This window comes from Poecilia formosa, unplaced genomic scaffold (assembly GCF_000485575.1).
Source record: "Poecilia formosa unplaced genomic scaffold, Poecilia_formosa-5.1.2 Scaffold433, whole genome shotgun sequence".
In the NCBI taxonomy this organism is placed as follows: domain Eukaryota; kingdom Metazoa; phylum Chordata; class Actinopteri; order Cyprinodontiformes; family Poeciliidae; genus Poecilia; species Poecilia formosa.
Window position 1 is genome coordinate 29,301 of NW_006800372.1, and position 25,254 is coordinate 54,554.

The window sequence follows — 25,254 nt, forward strand, 5'->3', positions numbered from 1 at the left end:
TGGGTTTTCACTCAAAGGCTCAGGCTGGAGTGCAGAAAATCTGTTTTTCAGTGGGATTCCCACGGAGTCTGAATGTTTTGAGGCTTGGGTTGGTCGTGTTGTCCTTGGGAGCGGAGTCAGTGGGGCCGTTTTGGTTTCAGCTGCTTGTTTGCTATTCTTTGGCAGAGCAGGTGTTGAAGTTGAAGGTGGGTTTCGGCTCAGAGCCGGCCACGCTGTTTCGTCCAGGTGAGGGGATCTCCCCGTTAGTCGTCTCATGGAATCTGCAGTGTGAGACTTTGGTTTTGGCTTGGCGCCCTGAGCGATCCAGGGTGAGCTGTTTGGTGCAGGGTGTACGACCTCTCCGCTGATTTGAGGAAGAGTTGTTTCATTTCCACAGGTAGTGTTATGTGATATTTCCACCATAACAGAGAAGTCTATTATGGTGACAGGCCTAATATTATGATACACATCAGAAATCACAATAAATGAAATGGTTATTGTAATATTACTTTTAGGCGACATCTGATTCCCAGCCGAATCAAATGTCATGGATTTACTTCCAAATATTTTTGCCATTATCAAAACCAAAAACATTTACATTTGTGAATCCAAACCCCACTCTCATTAGAAAGTTTCAGATGTATTCCAAACCTCATCTGACAGCATCTGCAGCTAAAAACTTTCAGTAACATTTCATCTTCAAGTTTCATTTTCGTCGCACTGGATACCCCCAGTTTTACCAACATGAACTTGGTGTGAAGCTGCTAAACTGAAGGCTTAAAACACATTTCATAAGCCACACACATACACACACGCACACGCACCCACACATACACACACACACGCACGCACATGCACACACACAGATATTTATAACCCACTTTTCAACAAAGATTTTAATTTCCTCTCAGGATATGAGAAAATATTTGTTAATAATTCATGGTGGGACAGAGCGCATAATCGCCAGGCCAGATCGAAGCAGGCAGGCAGGGATTCTGATTGACAGGTTGATCTGATCTGCACTAATAGGGGACTTGATGAAAGAAAGCCAAGAGGAGGAAGAAGAGGAGAACCAAACAGCATCGCCCCCTGTTGCCATCTTAAAAAACAAGCTTTCAGAGAGTATTTGAGTTTGTGGCTGTTTGTGTGCAGCAAACAGTGTGTGGGTGTCAAGTTGGAGAGGGCCATATTTTTTAATCAGAGTTCATTTTCCCCCAAAATCTAATTAGAAGCGTGAGGGTAGCAGGGTTCTTGTGGGGGAGTTGGAGGGGTGGAAGCTGAAGAGAGAGAGGGGAGAATTAAATCCAAATGATTTAAGTGCTTTCCATGTCAAGCAGAATCTAATGTGTGGCAGTGGAGGAGCAGGAGATGCTAATAACATCATGTTGCCCCTCCAAGGTTAGTGCAGCGAAAGAACAAAAAACAAATTAGCACGCCGATCCACCGCTTGCAGCATGCACAGGAAGGCTCAGAGGGAAAGAAAGAGTAAATGAAGACGATAGCAAGGATGGTGGGAAGCAGCTTCTGCAGGTTGAGCTAATTAACCATGTCCTGCAGAGATAGTGCAGAGGGCACAGGGTCTTCAGAAGAACTTCACTGAATTCAATACAAGTTTTTCTTTTATTCTTCTTCCTGGCGGCCTCATGGGAGTGAAAATGTCAGACCACACGAGATGACAGGACTCCCTGAGTAAAAACAGGAGTTCAGGCTGGACAACAGATTGATGGGGAATAAAATGAAGAAACAAAGTACAATGAATTAATGAACATTATCATACCAGGACCCAAATAATGAATCCTAGAACACAACTAGGATTCATTATTTGGTCTGCTATTAGAACAAGATTTATTATTGTACTGTTTTTACATGTACTTGTTTGATCAAATCCCTAAAAACCACAAAAAGATCTGACTGGTTTTGTTTTCCTAAGGAAAACTAACTAGGACAAACTTAACATCAGAAAATCCTCAAAGTCTGCAGAACATTTTCACGTGAGTGTAAGACTGAAAATTGGAGTTATGAAAATGTGAAATATTTTGGAAATGTTTTATTTTGAAAGGCTCCGTGGATGGGGAGAAGAGCGAACATTGGTTGACAGCTGAGTGCGGGACAGCTGATGTTTTTTATTTGTTCATACAGATAAGTTTTGCCTCAGTAGTGAATGTCTGCATGAAAATGATGCTTTGCTACTTTTTTCTGTCTACAACAGCAAAATAAATTACATCTACCTTACCCTGTGTGGTGCTTAGAGGAACCTCACAGTTTCTCTAAGACTGGACTGGAGGAAATTAATATTTTTCATTTGTATAGATTATATCTATTAATATATTTTACACATTTTCATTTAAATATGTTATTATAAATGAGTTTTCACAAGCCTGATTTTTCTTTGCCCCCATGGGCACTTGGTGCCCTTTTTGAAGTGTGAGATGTATTATCCATACCACTGACAGAAATAGAAACAGAAATAGATTTGTAAATATTTGTATTTATTTTATTTAGCCAAAAAAAAGTTATTTATGATTGAAAGTAAGACATGAATCAGTAGATAATACAATGTAAAAGAAGTGTCAAAAATAATTTAGGTGTCAAGTAAATAGTTATGTCTTCCTAAACAATCAATGAAAAAAAATGGCAGCTTTACAGTAAAGCATTTTAATAATTGCTGACAATTTATCTTTAGTGATGAGCTCCAGGTGTTTGAGGTTGGAAGGGCCTCCTAGTCTTTAGCTCACTTCATGACATCAGCCACCACCCCTGTAATGAAGGTTGTACAAAGTCTGCATGGAGCCAATTTTTTTCTTTATTCCAACTGAAATTAAGTTTGAAATCAATTAAACTTTTCTTGTGTGTTTTCTTGCTACAAATCTTCCCTTTGCATATCTTTGTGTCACTTGCAAATTAACAATTCATGACATTTATAAAAACTGAGGACATTAATGCAAAAGCATTGGACATATAAAGACATACATTTACGGTGAACCCTAATAGAAAAAACACCATTGAATCTGAGAACCTTAAGACTGTGAAGCTATGTAATGTTTACCACTTTTAATTTAGCTTTTTATTCACAGTCTTATTACCTGCCTCACCTTTATTGTCTTAAGGCGATTCTCTTTTGCAGCAGTGTGTTTTCTTTTCTCTCCCCAAATCCCTGCTTCATTTATTCTTTATTTCTAACTCTACATATACCCCTTGCCCCCAAATACTCTTACTCCCTTATTTCATCTGCGTCCTCACAATCAGAACTTTGTGTTATGTGCTGCAGAGAATAGTAGGAAAAAATAGAAGACAAAACTAAAAGTGAGCATCTGATTCAGAACAACAATGAGTCATTAGATATTACAATGTATAATATCAGAGTCTTCTTCTGGTTGGAGATTTAACAATAGTGCTCTGTCTGTCCTCCATACCACTTTATTGATCTCGAGATATTCAACTTTAGTTCAGTGGTTGAAGCTTCCTCTTGCCTCAAAAATATGCAAAACAACTCAACTCAGAAAAGAAAAATATTTTCCTTAGTTCTTTTTAAATACATAGCATGTCCAAGCAACCTAATAAACAACAGTGCACATAAGCAAACAGATTTCTTTTAGAAGCAAACCAACAAAATACCTGCTTTTTTGTTTAAGTATTGGTAATTACATATTAAAAAATACTAAATCAGGCCTCCAACCTGTGGTGACACTTACACTTTTAATCCAAAACATGTACTGTAGGTTTAATACAAGTGCGTAGGAGAGGTGGCAGTAGACCTTTGGACAACATCTGGAAAAGTGAGAAGATGCCCGAGAACTGGAAGAAAAAAGTGTTCTGGTGCCAACTATCAAGAACAAGGAAGATGGACTGAAGACTCATTAGCTTTATTAAAGAAGAATAAAGCAAATGAGTTTTACAATGAAGCTGTAGGAAAAAAGTAGTGGAAGCCAGGCTAATGTCAGCATTTGTGAGCAAATGCCAAAGTAGAAGAGTGCTACAGACACAACGTTTTGCTGTAAGGGTGTCTGTAATTTCAGAGAAAGCATATTGCTTGAAAAGGTCCGGTGTGACACAGAAGCACATCAGAGTGGTGCAGGACATGAATGTGAGACAGCAGTGAGGTGTGCTGTAGGAGTGACTGAGAAGTTCAAGCTGAAGGTGAAACTGCATGTAGGCCTCCTCTTGTTTGTTTTCATGATGGACAGGTTGACAGATGAGGTTAGACAGGAATCTGGATTATGATGTCTGCAGATGACATTGTGATCAGCACTGAGAGGTGGAACTATAACTGGGGAAAAAAAGCTTCAGCTTGCAGCAAGTCAGAATACAATTATGTAAATGAGAGGGACAACAGCAGACTGGTAGAAGAAAAGAAGGTAGAAGAGCATAAGTACTGAAGGTCAAAAGTCCAGATCAACGGAGAGTGTGGAAAAGCGGTGAAGGAGTGTGTTCAATCTGGTTGGAATGGGTGGAGAAAAGTGTCAGGTAAGATGTATGATTAAGGGGTATAAGAAAGAACAAAAGGGAAGGCTTTTACTGTGTAGGAAACATCAACAAGACTACAAATTTATCGCTTAGAGACAATACCAATGAGGCCTTCAAACTCAAGACATAGAGATACCCATAGAGATACAGCAAGTAAAACAAATTTGGGGAACAGTTCTTATGATTTTTCTTTGGTATTAGTGACTGGGGCAGAACAAAGGTTCACTATGACCACAACAGTAGAATTTGCACTTTGACTCTACACCAGATCTCTTAAGTGGAAACTAAAATAACCAACTAAAACTGTCATTTGAAAAAGTTAGGAGATCACAATTACTGGGCATAAATCTGATTAATCCCTCTCTAGTTTCAGCATATTAACTCAATATGTATTTTATAACAAATCTCCTGCATTGCAAGAATTCTCCTCCATGTTCTGTTGTGTTCAGACATTTTTTACTCTGCAGTATTGGGCCACTTTCTGAATAAATAAGCATTCATCTTTCTTGAGTTGATCTCTGTTCCCTGCTGCTTTGCTCATGTACAGAAATGCTATAATCCCTCTCTTTCTCTCCCAGTGTTTTCCTCGTCTTTCTCTTCTCTGTCTTGAGAAGAGGTGCAAACACTCTTGCCATCTGCTCTATGATGCAACTGGGTTTTACGTAATGAGATCTTTAATCATCCATACCATTCCTGAGTTGCATGGTCTCCAGCCCCCACATTCTGTTTATTTTCAGTGTGTCCTGTCTGAATGTATTTTTGTTTGTTTTATTTTACGAGGGATTTCATTTGCACTACAGTACTTTTATTTCATTTGTTATGAACCACTTTGGGCAATTCAACTAACTCTTTTGTTTTATATATTATTTCAACTAGGAAATATGTGTGACAAAAACATTGTTTTTGTTCTGAAAAATCCTAACACAGATTTTTACATATTGAAGCTGGCACTTGGTCTTTTACCAAAGACAAAAGAGAAATCTTACAACCTCTAAAATCTGATGCCTCTCCATTTTTGTTTACATTTTGTGACGGAGATAGTTAGGCTCAGTGTCTTCTTCAGAGGTTTTCTTGTAACACTTTATTTGAAGGGGTGTACATAAGACTGACATGACACCGTCATAAACATGACTTAACACCTGTCATGAACATAAAGAAGTCTTTATGAATGTTTATGACAGTTGTCATGAAGTGTCATTCGGTAAATAATGACACTTTTAATGCAAAGATGCTCTAAAAGTTGCATTAAACGTCCATTAAAAGTACCAACTTGCATGATTTTGTAAATTATGATAATTTAATGCAAAGTTGGCATTTTTAATGGACTTTCAATGCAACTTTTAGAGCAACTTTGCATTAAAAGTGTCATTATTTACCGGATGAAACTTCATGACAACTGAAGTGTCATTCATAAACAATGTCATAAACATTCATAAAGACTTCTTTATGTTCATGACAGGTGTTATGTCATGTTTTTAACAGTGTTATGCCAGTCTTATGCACACCTCTTCAAATAAAGTGTTACTGGTTTTCTTTCAATGGTTCTAGGCACAGTGCCACTACAGACAAGGAAGGGAACAAGTTTTTCAAGGGGTTTGGATAGTTTGACACAGTGCCATGTGAGAGAGAACTGCATCAGCTGAAAATGAAAGAAATTGGTCCCCAATTGAGTCAAGTCTATGGATTATAAGGTGTGAAAATAGTTGCAGCCTGTATGATCAAAGGTACTACCAACTGACTCTGGGGTACTAAATACAAATCCACATCACACGGTTTTGATAATTACTTGTAAAAAACTTTTTTCTTTCCTTTCACTTGACAAATATGCACCACTCTGTGTTGGTCCATCAGACAAAAGCCCAGTAAAATACTTTGCAGTCACTGGCCATAACGTGAAAGAAGTGAATAATTTCAAAGGGTGTGAAAACCTTTTGTAAGGCACTGTAATTCTCGCCGTGCCCCCACGCCCTGAGTGTTGGTCCTTGTAGATGCTGACAGTTCATGCTTAAAAAGACTGCAGCAACTGACATCCCAGAAGCTGCAAACTGAGGAGGGAAAAGATCCCACTTATTATACCTCCAGGAATTGTTCTTACCTATATCATATGCCAAGAAATCAGTAGAAAAGCACTTGGCTCCGTTGCTTAGAGATGTGTCATTGTGAGTGTTTCCTCCAAACACCAGCATTGTGCCACTCAACAGCACCGCCGAGTGGAGGTACCGTGGCAACCTGCTTTCTCTGAGAATCAACCTGCACACACACATAGAGAGGAGGGATTATAGTCAGGAGATGGCGAGTACTAGTTTGTCAAGAATATGTGTCAGACGCGATGGCATGTTGTTGGAGGTAGCTCTCTGGTTGTGTGACCCGGCCTACGGTGACTGCCCTTCGTGCCAGCTGTTCGGTCATTGGAGCCGAGAACACACACTTAGAAACACACTCACAGGTATCATAAGGAGGACTCGTTCTGCTGTGTGAGACTTCTCTGAGATTTAGGGTCACGTAGGTGACAACTGTGGCTTCTTAAGTTACTGCAGCCACTCTCATTGCAATCTAGAAACTATGTCTCAGAGAACACGCTAATGAGCTTTAATGATGATAAATTTGCTGAAAAAACATTGTAATATTACATTGTAATGCATTTGTTGAGTGTCCTGCTGGGTAAAGGTCTTCCAATTGGCTAGAGGGTCTTCAAGGTCTTCAAACTTCACTAAAGAGATGCTAGGAGTCATTTTCTTCATTTGGCTTAATTTCCCTTCAAAGCTGACATTGGGATCTGTCTGGTACTGCATGATTACAGATGAGAATTGCTTAAAACTGGTCTGAACACATTCTAGACAGATTGAGGACAGTTTGGCCCCACATCACCTTCAGAAGAGTTATCTGCATTAGTTTAGCAGGCTGCTTACAGTACATGTTTGGATATAGTTAAAAAAATCAACTACTAACCTGACTTTACTTCAACCAATTGCAGAATTATTTCCTCAATCTCATTGCTGGTTGGTTTAAAAAAATTATCAAACATCTGTAGAAATAGATACTGATACATTTTTTTTTTCAATTAACTCGCTGTTGGGAACTATTTTTGGTATTCTGTGTCACAAAAAAGTGTTAATGTAAACATTTTGATAAACTGGTTCAGCTGGAAGACATTTTGTTGTCACCATCTTGTTGCTACTTTTTTCCTTTTTGTACACAAGACAGAACTATTTCAAACATGTGAACATAAACACTGCATCTCAGTTTATTTGTCTTGGTCATTAAGTATTTTAATGAATTCTGCAAATAAAAATATTTATTTGATTGTTATACCCTATTTTGGGACCTTTTCCAACTCAGCATTGAAGGGTTCAGTATTCACAGATTTTCTGCTTAGATTTTTTTCGTGAGCATAACTAAAATATTCCAAGGAAAATGCATCTTGGGAAGATATATTACATTTTACCACCATTTTTGTTCAAGATTTGGACCCTTTCTCTTTACAAACATGACGAGTCGTAACCCCCATTGTTAAAACATGAATTAACCACCATAATTTACATTTTTTATTGATTTATTTTTGTTTAATTTCACTGGAACACAAAAGTCAGTTTCACATTTGCCATAAAAAACAAAGCATTGTAATATTCTCAAAGACTTTAAGGAAGATATCTGATTATTGAAATCAAATTGGAGCTGTTTGAAAGGTATGCACTTAACTGCATTTAGTGTAACACTAACAATTCAGAAAAATATCAAACTGAGATTTGATACGTTGGTGGTTGACGATCTGAGTCTGCTTTGCTGCTTTAGGACTTGAATAATCTGCCATTTCTAATGAAACAATAAATTCTGCTCCCTATCAGAAATCCCTGAATGAGAATATTGAAATGTTGGTTCAGTGAACTGAGGTAATGCAAAAGAGAATTAAGTAATTTATGCAAAATTTAAAACTATTCATCTTAGATTCTACACTTTTTAAGGACCCATGGAGCATAAAACAGAATAAACTAATTGTTTAAAGGAGAATCAGAGCAGTAGAAGAAGAGAGTCAGACAGGAGGTTTGACCTCAGGTGACTTTAAGCAGATGGATGACTGAAACAGGAAGCTCAGCTCCATTAGTCTTGCTCCCTTCACATTGAGCACATGCACAAGTCACCACGATGAATGCATTGCTGTACCCAAGCAACCTGCTGTGGCTCTCACTTTCCAATACGAAATAAATGCTGCTCCCTTGTGTCATTTGAGATGACGGACTTTGGAAAATGTTCTTGTAATGCAGTAATGGGAGGCTGGTTCATGATAAGTTCTGACTTATTTAATGCAATTCAAAGGGTAGTTGTTGTGACTTCTTTACACTTATTTGTTAAGTATAATATGCGTGATAAGTGACTGATTTACAATTATATGTTAAGCATAATTTACATGATGATTATTATTAATTGAATTTAACATGATTGTATATAATTACAAAAGCTTAAGTGAAACATATTTAAATGTGAGACATGATTTATTTGGATAGAGGAATTCTTATTTTGAAGAATCCTTAACAGGATCTGGCTCTGTCTTTTGTCACTGTCTTGCTTCTGTTGATTTTGGTTGCTGGGAACCGAATAGCTGTCGCTATTTTTTCATTTAAAAAATACATCTAAGCTTCCATCTTGATTGAAGAAGCTTTCACTCCGTAACAGAATACACACTCAGAAACACACCCACTGATATAAATATTCTAAAAACAAAACTAAAAAAAAAACAGATTTTCATTTAATAAACAGGAAAATAAAATATGGATTTTTTAAAATAGTTTTCAAAGTGAAGATTTTTAACATATCCATTTTGGGATGTATGTATGTAGGCTATATAAACAAGAGATTTTTCTTTAAAAAAAAAAAAAACTGATGCTGTAGAGCCCCATTCTGCTAACTCCAGCTTTTTATGCGAAGAAATCACAACAGTGGAGACGTTATTGGTTCTTCTAAAATCCCATCTTACTTTGTCCTACGTTTGTTTCAAGTAAACACCCAATATAATCTGAAGAAATTACTAACTGAGAAGAAAAAGGAAACGATATTAAATAAAACATGAAATGTTTCTTTGATCCCAGCTGATGTGGGAGAATCTTTAGCTTAGCATTTCTTGCTAGTCAATGTTGATAATACTGTTAACTACTAGCATGACATAGGTATTAAAGATGTGAATCTTTAAGTGTCTCGTGATTAATTTCAATGTTAATTTTTAGGTTCATGATTCAATTCAGAATCAATTCTTAATTCAGAAAACAATTTCTCCATTCAAAAGGTCTACAGAGTGTTTAAGTTATGTGACTGATAAGAAGAAAACACACTGTAATCAAATAAAACATTTCTTTAACAATTATATAACGTTCAATACAGTATCAAATTAATTTATATTTAACCAAAAATAGATTTGTACATTTCTGTAACTTAAATTTTCACATATAGCCTTTTCTATATATGGAAATATAGAAAAGGCTCACATATAATTTAACAAAAAAATTAAGCTTACTACAATCTTTTTTTTTAGCATTTTGAATCAATTCACATTTCCCAGGACAAGGAATTACAATTCTCTATGCAATATATTTTTTCTGCACCCACAGATTTTGTCAAACTATTGGGACCTGAAATTTTGAAATATTGTACCAGTTTTGGTTAATTCTAGTATTTACTAAAGTTATCTGTGTCTGACATTGAAATTTGTGTTATGATCAGAAATATTTAAGCCTGTGTCTGCAAGGGGAAACACACTTTTTAGAAAGGTAATTTTTAGAGAGGTAAAAATATGTATTTAACTCCAAAGTCAGCATAGTGTCAGAAAGCCGTGCTTCTTTCTCTCACCATGTTCTGGTGGAGACGACGTAGCGGTACATGTGGTCCACAAGGCCGTATTTATTGTTGCTCAGCGCCGTGTATCCCCCATGGATGTACACACAGCCACCGGCCTGGTCATACACGCTACTGTGGGCATAACCTCCCTGAACCACGGCGCCTCCGACAGACACAACCTGCCACAAGTTTGACCCTGAAACACAAAATCAGGAGGCGATGATGGATGCAGCTGATTAATGAAGAACACACACACACTCCAACCTGCAGGCCGAAGCTTATTACTTAGAAAGTTTTTGATGTCTTGGCAAGTTTAGCTTTTTACGCTCATATCAAGATGAAAAGAACAAACAGAATCAATTTTCATTTTAGAGGTGAGACTAAAAAGTAAAAAGTGAAAAATATGGAGACAAAATTAGCAAAACTCTGAGATAAGCCAAATGGTTTACAGTTAGATGGTAGGGCAACAGATCGATGGATTACATGGTGAATAATTCATGGACACAGAGAGTAAGTAAAACATGCTGTCATCGAGAGACCTGACCCCAAATAAAAACAAAACTGTGGAACCAAATTTAAAAAAACCTTGAATTTTAATCTGCATCACAACACAAACAGCTCCAACAATAAGAATAATTACCTGTAGGCTATATGGTGTACCTGTAGGTTACCCGGTATACCCATAGAAATATGGGGGAAGGTTTTAAATCAAAACCTCTTAGGTGTTTGTTATGGCCCCTGGCCAGAGGCCATAACACCACCTAATCTACACTTTAGATGTTTTGTTTATGCAGATTCAAGTGTGGGAGCACACTGCTGATTGTCTGATGGAGGCTGAAGAGCAGCAACCCCATTGGACCAGCAGAAATTCACCAAGCCAATCAGACAATGATGGGACCCAGCTGCACACTATAAAAGGCTCCTAGATTTGTTTCTTCAGGGGGGCAGCTTTAGGAAGAGACTCTGCACAGATGACCCCCACTTTGTTTGCAGAAAACTAACACATAGCATTCACTAGCATCATGTAGGGCTGTAGCAATACACTAATCTCATGATACAATACAGTACATGATATTCTCTTCACGATATGATATATATTATGACATTCAGCAAATTATATAATTTAAATGTTAATTGTGTGGCTTTGTGGTTTGCGGCTTTGGGGTTATTCAGACAATTTACTTTTTTTGTCTTATTCACTTATATTAGATAATGTAATTTATCTATTTTATTATTTAATTAATTGTAACTGGTTGTTTCATTAAGTGATTTTTAATGTACATGTGCAACTGGGTATAAAATGTCATGTGTGATAGCTGTCATTTAATTCATATGGATTTGACATAAAATTTAATTTAATGTATCAATACTTGCAGATGAAAAATTGATACTTTCTGAGGAAAAAAAATATTGTAGAATCAATAAAATTATACAGCCCTAACATCATGCTTGGGGAGGATTTTATTCAGTAGGAAAGACTTAACATAGCTGCTTTTCCATTGAGAAATTGCGCAAATTGGATTAAATAAATTTGCTAAATAAAATCGCAGCAATTTTAGGCAAATAATTACGGTTTTCAATAGAAATTTTTGTGCTAGGATGAGGTGGTTTTTCAGTTGTACCAAAATTTATGTGTTTCGCAAAATTAAAATGGAAACATTTCTTTTTCGCATCACGCCAGTCACTCTAGCCTGGTTTTTACTAGACCATTGTTCTATGCTTTGTCTTGTCTGTTGAGAAACAATTGCTTGCTAGAGATATAGACTCTGTTGAAGTTAAATTTTACCTAGTTGCTAACATTTGTACAGAACCAAAAAAATTGCCTGAGCTATACACAACCATCCTCTACTGTGAAGAGAGAAGTGCCAAGCCAAAGGGCATCTTTGCTAAAAATAAAATGTCGTAATCATTCCAATTGCTCCTAATTTAATTGGTCAGTATTTGGAAACGTGCCCTGAATTACTGTTTTTTTAACCAATGGTAAACTACTGGCAGAACACATCTCTAAAACAGCCAGAAAATCAACATTATCATTCACAACTTGTCCTTCTGTTTTCTGATTGACCCTGAGGAAATTCTACCAGAGGATGGGAGAATGGGAGAATACCCAGACTGAGGCCTCAAGGGAAATGAGAATCAAAATGAACTTTATGGGAAATAGGTGCCCAGGCTACAGTCATGGCATGCAGCAGCTTATTTGTAGGCACTGGCATTCTTGTACAATGCGCAGCTGGCTCCACTAGAGGCCTTACTGCACCACAAAGTTCATCAAAAGTGGAGTTTGTCATTCAAAAGTGAAATTGCTGACTGCAATTTCCCCAAAACGTAACTGTTCTCAAGTATAAGGGATTTGTTATTCCAATGCCTGAATAAAATTCCAACGTCTCCTTGATGGCTGATAAATCAGCATTAGGTTGAAACACATAGCATGTTTATATCTGTCACCCCATAATTTATAATGACTTATTATATGAACAAGCTTGTTCACATATGACTTTAATTGCATTTCGTATTTCATAAAAATACTATAATAGCAAAATAGTGGGGGAGGAGGGTTACATTAACGAGAATATTGAAAAAGATTTGTACACATTTGCAATGGAGACGCAGCTAGTGGGGTGGAGATTTATCTTCCAGCAGGACAACAGCAGAGCTATAATGGAATGGTTCAGATCAAATGTGTTACAATGGCCCAGTCAAAGTCCAGACATAAATCCAACCGATGATGTATGCAAGACTTGAAAACTGATGCTCAGAGATGCCTTCTGTTCCACCTGAGCTTGTGCTGCAACAAAAAATTCAGTCTTCACATGTCCAAAGATTTTAGAGACATACACCAAATCCCTTGCAGCTGTAACTACAGTAAAGGTGTTTCTATGATTTATTGAGATGGGGTAGGGAGGGGTGAAGGTGCAAAAGATGAAGAAAATGTAAAAAGAGCAAGAAAGAACAGGTGAAACATTGACCACAGAGAACAGATGTTGAGGAAGAAGAAGGTCAACTTATATCTCATCTCTGGCACCTAATTGGTGTAAACCGGCTTCTCGTTGTGGTCATTAAATCCTGCTACCTTGTATTTTACACTCCAATTCTACTCCCCCTCGTTCTCCTGCAGGCTGACTCTTCGTCACTCCCTCTGAGGTCTAATGATGGTCCATACGGACTATGACAATGTCAGAGAAAGAGAAGGGCGGCCAGCAACAGATGTAGCAGCACATGAAAGTGACAGACAGATGTGAATGAAATACTGAAGGGAGTGGAGAGAAAGATGATGAGGACCAACCAAGAGTGATTAGTGAAGCTGTTTGAGGTCGAGGTTGGCAGATAAAAAAGGAAAAAGATGCAGAACAAAACTGAGAGGATGTGAGCGGTGGAGGAGAATGTTTGGAAAGAGGAATATGAAAAGAGGAGAAAAATGGGAAGGTGGGGGAGAGGAGGAAGGCAGTGGATTCATTAGTCACATTCCTCTCTCTGTCCTGGGTGCCACCTCCTCTTAATCACCACTCTCACTGTGCATCATTGTGTGTGAGTCATTGTTTGGCTCTGTGTTTTTGTGTATATGTGTGTGTGTGTGTGTGTGTGTGTGCGCGCGCGTGCGTGCGTGCGTGCGTGTGTGTGTGTACTTGTAAATCCTGCATATAGAGGACCACATTCACATATTCTCCCAACAAAGGGAAATAATTCGCAGAAATTAAGGACATTTTCCCTGTCCTAACTTTTTTGCAGCTCTGCTGTAAAAGTTAAGTTAAGAGGTATGAAGCGAGTTAAGTTTTGGTTAAGGTTAGGATTAGACTACTAATGGTTGGGGATGAATGCACTAAAATAAAGTCTCCCATTTGTACAGAAGTTACAAATTTTCTGTGTGTTTTGAGAAGGGAGCATGTGTGTCTTCTTCTGATTTCAGCTGCTTGATGTCAACACTGCAACACTGCCATCTACTGGCTCAGATCTGACAAACAACTCAGTTTAGCAGATGCTTTATCAGAGATAAATAAAAAGGACTGTCCTGTGGATGATTATTGCACACAACAATATTTAGTTGGTTTAATATGTAGTTTAACAGATATTCTTGTACAGGTGTCTCATGTATGTGTATGTATGGAGCTGATGCAAGTCCTAAGAACATCTTTTCCCCAAGATAAGTTACCTTATTCCCCAAGAAGTAAGAAAAGCAAATGAGAGATGGGTGATTTCCCCTGATTTAAGTATTCTGATGACATGTGTGCTTGTTTAGTCAATTGTTCATGACTGAACAATTGAAGTAAGAAGTACGAAGGATGGTACAGAGCCAGGACAGAAAAAAGAAAAAGTATGAAAGTGAAAATAAGAAATGCTGAAACAATAAGATAAAAAAAGAGGTACCAAAGATACAAACATAAACATCAACAGCTAAATATAAGCATTCCTCAGTAATTTGTCAATAATCAAACTGTTCCATAAAGGGAAAAACTTGAATCCAACTCAAATGTAAAAATGCTATGCTAAGATGGCATTACAAAACACTATTTACAATGGAGATGAAGGAAAAGAAAACAATACCAGATTCAACAGGTGCACCTTGAATTGCTTTGTTGCTTAAATGTGTTATAAGAATAATACCTCAAATTTTTATAGCAGTTTTTTGGAAACTCACAGACGATCATAAAGCCTACAAATAAAATTGACTTACTGATGTTGTACTCCTGAACTTTATTAATGTAGCTGTAGATGGGCGAGTACCCAAAGAAGACCAACATCACCGGGTCGCCGTTGGGCAGGATCACCACGTGAGCAGTGTGGCCCTCCAGGGCGTAAAGAGGTGCTGAAGCTGGTTTCTGTGGCAACCAGCTACGAGTGGGGATGTTGAACAACCACAACTCGTCTGTGATGTTAGCAGGGCCTGTCTCCAGCTTTCCGCCGAACATATAGATGCAATCCTAGAACAAGAGAAGAACATATTCTGAACTGTCAGTTGTGTTGCTGATGGAACATTGCACTTCTTGTTGATACTCTGTCTTCCGGAGAATATGCTACATATGCATTTTACAGAGGTTATTTTGGATGATTTTCAGGGAAGTTTTCCATAGTTTCTCTACTAATAGGTCTAAAAAGCATAAAAGGTTTGCATGATAATTCACATACTAAAAATTATGTAAAAGTTTCTCTGAAATGTGTTTTGTACTGTATATCTAAATTTAATCTAAAACAGTGGCATAATTTCTGGCATTGGGAAGCTTGTAATTGCATCTCCTGATGCATTTTAGTCAAGGTCACCAAAAACATTTTTACCTAGACCCCAAAGTCTACCCTGTATTTAAATGGTATAAGACTCATCACGCTCTAAGTTTGTAAAGCAGGTGATCAAATTTTCCAGGAAGCTTCATTTAAACATCATCAGCTGGAACCACACTGATGATGTGCTAATGCACTTCATCAAACTGCTCTGTTCAATCAGGAGTTTATTGAAACCTCTAATTGTAAGGACTGAGCCAGATGTGTCATTAGAAAAGTAAGCACTGTCCTTCATTATCTTCCTCTAGGGAAAGGATCAGAGAAATTCAAATTGTGTCATCCAGAGCTGCACTGAGAATGAGCTACAATCACATTACTAATACAGACCATGCTATACTGATGAAATGTTATCTGTTATTTTACCAGACAGTAAAGACACTGAATGGCATAGATTCAAAGAGGTTTCGAACTATAACACAATATGCATACACTCTTATTTTACTCTTATTTATTTAAAATAAAATACAGATTTATTTTCTCAGGAGGCCAAAATTAATACTAAATCAAATTGGGCCAAAACCAAAAAAACTAAACCTTTATATCAATACGATGTCTACCATTTCAAAAGCAGTCCCGTTTGTCTTAAATACACTTACAACAAAAAGTAACAAACTGTGTGTTTGGTCGATATTTTTTATTTTAATTATCCTGTACAGTCAGAAAACCACTTTATTCCTTTTTAATTGTTGCCACATATGTAAAAGAAAGTGCATTTATGGTCTTGAGCAGCAGAGTTTGCTAAACTTTAATTAGTTGCAAAACTTGCCAAATCCTCTCTAGGGATGCCAAGCAGACTGTTGTTAATGTAATTTACTAGACTGGATGATAAAGGCCTGAAAAACCAAGACATAAGGGCAGATTAACAATTTATCAAACAGAGGCATCAGTGGTGGATAAGAACAAAGCCAGAACAGCCTGCCAACTCTTCTTCATCCTGAGCCTCGCTCCTTTGTCAAGTCTCACTATAAAAACAATAAAATGTCTGGTAATGTCTGGTAAATGTCTGGTTTGGTACTAGCTCAGTTAGGTGTGTTTCCATTGGCAGTGTGATTCTCACTAAATGAGCTGTGGTCAATGCTTCAATTATGTCATTTTGCGTGTCTACCCTTGGGCAGCCGGTTTCTCTAAAATCTTGCAACTATTTGTTCATCACAGGTTGCCCCAACCAGTTGACGCTGCATGCGCTCTTCTGCCGCAATTGACAAAAAGTTTGAATCTTAAAGTTTGACCATGGAATTATTGATTTGACAACGGCATTATTACGGTGTCCATGAGCCAAACAACGAATGAAGTCTGCCGCCAATCAAATCACTTGAACCAATTTCTGGCTAGGGATATTGGATTTTGGTTCAATAAAATGGAGGGGAATGTGCAATTGGAGAAGTATCTGAGCGGAGCTTACTGGGGAAGAATTGGTTAAACCCACGCCTGAGAAGAAGGCGTTCTGGTCATCAGCTTGGTTACACATTACTGTGGGATGGCATTCCATTCTTCATCCAGAATTTAATGAAGCAGGGAAGAGAAAATTAACAGGTCTTCCTTCTGGATGAGTGTTAGTCATAAGCAGTATTATTGTAGCAGAAGCAAAGAATCGACCCAACATGATTTTTTTTTCTTCCTGTGCTAAGTTCAGTAATTTACATAGATGCTTATAGTTATTTAAGCAAACGATTATTAAAGGGATGTCATACAATTTATTACTTTGCACTATAATTTATACTACAGCTGTACAGTGTCTAGTTAAATCAAGAAAAAGTTTAATAATGTCAGAAACATTATTTTTATCTCTATCCTCTTTTTTAAACAGAATGTAAAAACTGTCTTGGTTGTCCAACACTGTAATTTAACACTTGTCAGAGTTGTATCATTGAAAATTATTCAACTATTTATGTTTGTTTTACCTGGTAGAGAGCCAGAGAATGTCCATATCTGTAGAGGGGTCCGCTGCTGGCTGGCACCACGTCCCACACGCTGGTGTCCAGGTTGTAGCTGTGCAGACAGAGAGAGAAACTTCAGCCATGAAAGTCACTTTTAGTAAAAACAGACCTTCACTTTAGCCAGTGGAGCTTACTTGAGCATCATGTGGTAATTAGAGTAGTTGAAGGAGTAGCCTCCCACCACCCACATTAACCCAGAATGCACCAGGGCTCGGTGGGAGGCCCGGCCCAGGGACTGAGCCGACGGTTTGATGCTGGGAAGCATCCAGAAGGACCTCATGGAGGGGACAGGGACGGTGCAGTCAGGACCTGACGCACAGAGAGAAGAACACATTTTATTTACACAAGAATTTACAGCGCTAGAAACATCTTCTCTACAAAACTAGCTATGAAATATGACTCTTACTGGATGCTAAGGTTTTGTTTTTTATTTAAAACTATATTAAAGTAAAAAGGTATGTACAAAGTATTAAGTCTGCAGCTAACAGTTATTTTAGTACTCGATCATTCAATGGATTATTCTGATAATCACTTTTTTTAAAATCACAAACTGCTGATTTTTCATTTCACCTAGACTTACATATTTACATAATATGTTAATACAAAGAAGGTTGCATTTTTTATTTTAAATGCAAACTATGATGTTGTTGATTATTTCAACAATTCTTTAATCATGATAAATTGTTTTAGCCCTAAGTGTATTTTTTAGTATTTTTTCAACTGATCATTTTTATTGTAATGTTTCTGTTTCAAGAAGCTAAATTTGATAGTTTTCCTATCTACATACAAAATTCACATCAGATATGGAACTGAGCAAAAGCATTAGACTTTCTGTAATTTAATGATGCTTTGCTTCCAGGGTCTCAAACCCTGGAACTTAAAACAATTTGATCAGTAGTTTCTGAGGTCTTTTAACAATTTTTTTGGATGGGGTTGACTTGTGATTCTATGGATTTTTCACTTCTTGTCCTGTGAAATAAAAGTAAGAAAGTGTCAGGTGCAGGTTATCTTCTGCTGAACTCAGAGGGAAAAACAGAATGGAAAAAGTGAGGGAAAAAAACTGAATATTTTCAAGTGTGTACCTTTTACTTACCAATCCTATCATAAAAAGAAACCATGTATTTTATTTTAAAAACAGAAAAGATCAAAGTTTAAGCAAGTGCTAGGTTTTGCAAAATGGGTTTATGCCCAGGGTGGCATAAAACAAGAGGGCACCACCAGAATAAAAAAAAGGAAAAGAGTTAGCTATCAAGCACTCATAGAATGGGTTTCTATGCCCATTTACATCATCTAATTCATTTCATACTAGGTAGAATTATAACATTTCCATTTTTCTTACAACTGTTGTCTGTTTTTTGCTGTTTTTTTAAACCACTAAATTGTTTAAATATCTAGCATTCAAACCTCCCAGCTTAAACAATAATTATTAGTAGTGCCTCGGAACAGGGCAGCTGGACTTATACCGAGTGTAAACTGCACACACAGGTGAAGTCAATTTTATATAATTGCCCCAAGATGGAGATTAAAGAGGGTGGAATAGAAACACATGATTTCCCTTCCCTTTCACAATTATCTACTTCTTTATAGATAAGATAAAGGAGTAGATAATTGTGAAAGGGAAGGGAAATCATGTATTTCTATAACCTTTAACCGTAAATACTTTCATAATACACTGCAGACCAGACAAGAAGTGATCACTTTGTTTAGCTCAAAATTGTCACAAATTTCCATTTTGTTCAGGTTTTTCTTCTTTTTTGTGTTTCATAGATGCGGTTTACATTTACTCATCCTTACACATAAATACTATTTCTGACTAGTGTTCACAATAATAAAAATAGCATGAATTATAATGTATTTTACAAAGAAGACAGCTGAATGAACATTTATTCTCTTTTCACTTTGGTTTAGAATAAATATCTTAACTTTAATAAATTTCATTTAAAAATATATACATTTTTTGCATTTTAAGAAACATTTTTATTCTTCCTGCATATCTGATATTAGCCCAGGAGAGGGCAGTGCACCATCACTGAATGGAACACGTGTTTTAGACATGCTATGTTAAATTAAATAAATTTAATCTGTTGTTTGAGATGATAATTTAGATGAAGAAAAACATTGATTGAATTATTCAGTTATCTGTGGTTGATGGATAATTTCCCTCCAAAACTGGATAAGGTTTAGCAGATAGCTACATGGAAACTACAAAGAATAATAAATATACATTCAAATTAAGACAGTTCATCCCTTCAAAAGGTTTAAATGCTCCAATGTGTTACCAAGAACTAAAACAGCAATCCAACTTTAAACATTTTCCATAAAAATAATGTTTAAGATGACAATGTGCAGCAACTAAGCAGTGATGTTGTGTCGGTAAACCTCCTCCCAGTTTTTCCACATTAACGACGATCAAAAGAAAGCAATCTGAATAAATTACCTCTGTGCATGGCATTATGGGAAATGTGGTCTTTGTTCTGACAATAAAAACAAATGGATGTGTATTGATCTGAAGCGTTGCACCTTGCCAGCTGTCGTTGCAGACACAGAGCTTTTCTCCGGTCAGGTCGCAGTAGCCATGGTCTGGGCTGCCACAATCATCCCTGCAGTACGGAACGGCGCAGGCCTCGCCTTTCCAGTACTCGTCACATTCGCAATACACGCGGCCCGCCTCTGAATTCCCCGCGCCGCACCGGCCGTGGCCCGAACAGTTGTTGGGACAGGAATTTATCCTGAGGAAGCCGGACAGGAATCGCATTCAGAACTGTGCAGCGATGCTAATTCATGAAATGAAAACCCTGAGGTATTGTGGATGTGGTGTAATAATGTTCAATATCAAGTAGTTCTAAAGCCATCAGAATGAAAGTTTATTTAAATCCTCTAATCAGTTTCCTTAGCAAACTAACAGTTTTGTTTCTTTGTTTGATTCTTTTTCTGTCATACCTGAATGTTTAATCAAATACATTTTCATTATCTAAAACATTATAATGAAAAATGAATGTTAAATTTCATGAATATGAATATTTTTACATAAATTTGTTTTGCAGGATGCAAATACAAAGAATTATGGGAAAGAATAATCTATTTTTATTCAGGATGGTAAGTGTCCCTTGAGCACTGAAACTCATTTTCATCTTAGTTTTACATCAAAAGAGCTCTTTTGAAGACCACAGTACTTATATACAGAAAATACAATTTAACCAAACTTACAGTGCAGCTCAGCACTACTTATTTTTTATATTTCATACTATACTGTTTCAGTATTTCTATATTAACTTGTATTTTTTGTATATATAGATTTTTATATTGGTTCTGCTCTGTCCTCTGTACTGCTGTAACAATACAAATTTCCCCACTGCAGGATTAATAAAGGAATATTTTATCTTATTTTATCCCTTTCATGCATGAATTATGATTCTTTGTGTCAGATTTTTTTTTTCCTTTTTTTTTTTTTGTTGGGGTATAAAAAAGGTAGGACATTTTTTTTGCCAAAAATTTTTATTTTTTATTTAATTTTTTTTAGGTGATCAATTGTAATTTTCTCCAAATACAAAGTTGCTATTTGAAAAATACATCAGTAGTATTGTTCTTTAGGGGTTATCTGATGTCACAATATTTTTTTTTACCTGCAAGAGTCGACTACAGTAGAAGGAGGGACAGGGTCGGTTGGCATGCTTTTTGTCTGTTGGCCATATTGGATTTAACAAAAATTATTTCTTGCATTTGCAGCCGATGGCCAGAAGTTGATAGTGTATTTTATGATGCATTAGTGTCCACTTCAGTGGTCTGTGCGCATTTGTAGCATTGTGATGTTATTACACTAGATTGTCAAGCGAGAAGCTATTCCGGTAGGAAATCATATGAGCACCGGCAGCTTTTATTTTGAAAAGACGACAGAGCCATTGCAAAACAGTGGGTAACTTCCTGTTTCGAAATTATTATTTATTTTAAATTTAATGTGTTGCGAATGAAAATGTGAATTATTATCTTTACTGTCAAACATATTGAGTTCATGGATTGTTGTTTTGAGTATCAGTTCGGGGTTTAAAAAGAAAGATTAACGGGTCATACCATTATAGTCAGTGAAAGGGTTCCCGTCGCGCTCTTTCTGTTCAGATTCCGTCAGAGAAGGTATGAAGTTTTGTTTTCTGTGTTCAATAAGTGTATTTTAAGTACAAGTGTTAGTTTAATTACTGTTCTTGTAAAATAATGTGCTCTGGAGCACTTGAACTTTGTTAAACAGTAGAACTGTGTTAGCAGATATTTAGCTGCTCTTATGCTACATGAAACATTGCTAATAAATCCTACATCCATGTGCTGAAAATAGTACTGTTCATGGTTAAACAGGCGCTGTGGAACACTTTGATGAGAAAAAGCCTGTTTTGACTACTATTTTCTGCTATTTGAATGCAGGTATGTGATGTTTTATTATTTTTGGTGGGAATATTTTGTCTAATTATGAATAATTAGACAAAATGTTACATGAATAACTAATTTTGTTATTCATGTACTGTTTAAGATTATTATCCCCATGTTTGGGTTTAGTTATTAATTATTGTAATTAATTTTATTTTATTACATATTATTTTACACAAGTCGCACACACTCTTTCTGTTCAGATTCCATGGGAGAAGGCGCTGTGACTGCGGGGTGTCGTTAGTGTGTGTTACCCAGAAAGCAGTTGGGCACAATATCGCAACACCAACACCGTGAGTGACACAATGACTAGGGCAGCCTACTATATAAAGTACTTGGGGACCATTTGCTAATTATTATACAAACACAATTGTAGAGTATGCTACATGTAACAGCCAAATACGGGACAAGCCTGTGTAAAAAATAATGACCTGTGTCATTTTTGCCGAAAGTGATTTTTTTTCTTCTTTTATCTAAGTCATCGTTTCCAAAGAAGGAAACGATGAAAAAGTCAAATCCTGTAAGGATTTGACTTTTTCTGTGTGTTCATTTTTGGTTTCTGTGTCTAGTGAGTCTCCATGTTGTCCTGTCTTCCCCTTGATTGTTCCCAGGTATGTCTCGTTCCCTGATTACCCTCTGTGTATTTAATGTCACATGTGTCTCTGTCTTTGTCGGGTCTTTGTCGTCTTCTCACACGTCTTGTATTGCGTCTGCCAGCTCTCGTGCCAGTCTGTTTGGTTCAGTTGCTTCCAGTGCTGAGCCTTTGCCTTCCGCTCTGCTGTGCTGCCTGTATTTGGACTGTTTGAGCTTGTGACCATTAAAATATCACCTTCATCACTCCAACCTGGGTCTACAGCGTCTTCCTCACCACCTCGTACCACATATCCTGACAGAGACTTTTTTTTCTTTTTGCCAAGGCAAAAAGCGATTGACACCATTTTTTTTAGGAAGGTAACGAAACAGATATTAAGGTAGTTCCTCCAGCACCTGAGAGGAACCTCTCTTTTTATTATTATTTCAGATAGTTTCTTAGAAACAAATCTAAGATTAGACAGATTTTCTGCAAATAAATTGGAATTACATTCCACAGAAATATCCACAAATCTATGAATCTGTGAATATTGAATCACAAATAGGTGGAGATCCTGTATTTGCAAATCTCATCAACATTCAATCAGCCAATGTGGTGTAGAAAATTAGGTATATTACACCTTTACCAGCTATGACTCAGTGTGTACTCCTCATTGTCTGACCAGCTTTATTTTGACTCAGTCAAAATTACAAGTCATCCATTTACTACAAAAAATTATTGAAAGAGACAATCCATTTTTTTAGCTTTCCATTATGGTATAATGTTTTTTCCTTATCAAAAACAAACTGTAACAGCCGTAATTGTGTACTATCTCTTTAAGATACTCTAGTATCTCTAATGACGTCACGTATATGCGCCACTGCTTCTCTGTAGAGAGCGTGGGAGAAACATGCTACAGTCGCTACATGGACATGCTAGCTGTCTAACTTTAGTAACGTTACGGGTAGTTTGGACTCTGCTCATTTTCAAAGCCCGTTCAACCGGGCTTTGTAAGGTTGGTGAAGAGTTTATTAAAGGACAACACTGTGGAATTCCCAGTACCAGTGTGGTTGTGAGTTTTCTGCCGCCTCTTCTCCTCCCTTAATACAACCCAAGCGTTACAATACCTGGAGTGTTGCTTTCATCCTTTCATGCATGTTTGCGAAATTCCTTGGCAACCATTCAGCTTTGTAAAATGTCTGGGTGTATTTAGCCCTACCTTTAAGGACAAAGCTCTGTCTTGGAGCTGCATTTTCCAAGCTACCAAACTTCCACCTCACAGAGCAGCTCTCCTCCACAACTCCCTCAGTCTTCTCCTTCAGACTAGCCAGCAGCAATTAGCAAACACCTGGGAGAACTGCTGACTTAATTATAGGAGCTACTTCTCATTGTAGAGACAGAGGTCCAATGTCAAGGTGTTAAATGTCGCAGTCAAATTTCTTTTAAGTCATATTTGATATACAGTATATAGCATTTTTTATGACAACTGAAGTTAACATAGCTACTTGATTGTGCTATAAAACTGGACTATATGCCTGTAAAACACCCAATACTGTCTGTTTAATTCAAGCCAAAGCTGGTGTTGAATGTATTAACACCAGCTTTGCCATGGTGTTAATACATGGCAAAAATTAAAATAATAATATTCTGGATTCATCTGCTGAAATAAATGAGCTTTCTGCTGATATTCTAGCTCATTGAGATGCACCTGTATCAGGTGCATCTCATGGTATTTTGCCATGGCATGACTATCCATGCCATGGCAAAATACCATGGCATGGATAGTCAAATCCAATCAAATCTTCAATGACGTTTTCCCATATAAACCTTTTTTAATTGTTCCGAGAGAGGAAATGACAGCAGTGGAGTCTTCCATTGGAAAGATTGCACTTTGCATTGTACAAAATTAATAATATCCTTTGTAAATATAAAGATATCTCTCACCATACAACAGCTGTTAGAAACTAGAAGAAAGAAATGTTCCATCCTTCAACTTAATTTATGTTCATCTTGAAATGGTTCCATTTTCTGTGTCCTTATGGATATTCCAGTGCCTTAAATTCACTTTGGTAAAGGAGAGATCAAGCTAAAAGGCAGGAAGTGTTTTTGCCAGTCTGCTCTCACTGAATGATGCATTGAAAACATGCATCTGTCTTCAGCACTCTTACTACTATTTGACAGCTACACAGTATTCGTCATCCCTCCATCATCTTACAGAAATACAGACACTGCAGTTCAGTTATTAAGATGAACAAAACAAAAGAAGGTTTCAACATAATAATCAGGTTCAGGATTCACAAATGTTGTGAACCTGATATTTTTCTGTGGAAGGTAATTCCAAATTATTTGTGGAAAACTGACTTACTTGAGTATTATTTCTAAAATATCTCAAAGAAAACACAGCTTGAGAAGATGATGTACCTAGCAACATTGCTAGTTGACACACAATTGGCTAACCAAGGAGCACCATTCACTTTCTGATTAGCTCTACACCAGTGACGTGTGGTGAGGTTCATAGCTGGTGAGGAACCGATTTAATTATAATCGGATTTACAAATCTAGACCCCCTGCATGTTATTGTTTACATAAGGAAATTTCGCACATGCGTACAATGCTGGAGGGCAAAAAGACTATTCTTTAACATGTGATGCTTAGCTGCGCCACCACCGCAGAATAATTCCGTTATCTCAATCAAACTTAGACATGTAGATATTTTTAATTTTGTGTTGAGCTTAACAGGAAAGGGAGAAACCGTTAAAGTACAACTCAAAACCACGTCTATCTTGCTCTCTG

At 37.0% G+C, this 25,254-nt stretch overlaps 1 protein-coding gene across 6 annotated transcripts in view; it reads right to left on the minus strand.

Moving 5' to 3' along the window:
• The window catches only part of LOC103155519 (attractin-like protein 1), a 128,996-nt gene that overhangs the window by 17,787 nt on the left and 85,955 nt on the right, over positions 1–25,254 (minus strand). For 4 of the 6 annotated variants that reach the window (XM_016663630.1, XM_016663633.1, XM_016663632.1 and 1 more), the window contains 6 exons: positions 19,998–20,206; positions 17,612–17,786; positions 17,442–17,529; positions 14,939–15,185; positions 10,282–10,465; positions 6,539–6,693 (listed from right to left, as the gene is read on the minus strand). In XM_016663630.1, the coding sequence (XP_016519116.1) occupies positions 6,539–6,693; positions 10,282–10,465; positions 14,939–15,185; positions 17,442–17,529; positions 17,612–17,786; positions 19,998–20,206 (1,058 nt within the window). Of the gene's footprint in view, positions 1–2,623; positions 2,737–6,538; positions 6,694–10,281; positions 10,466–14,938; positions 15,186–17,441; positions 17,530–17,611; positions 17,787–19,997; positions 20,207–25,254 lie in introns of those variants that run through there. The other 2 variants (XM_007577230.2, XM_016663634.1) reach the window with 2 other exon arrangements.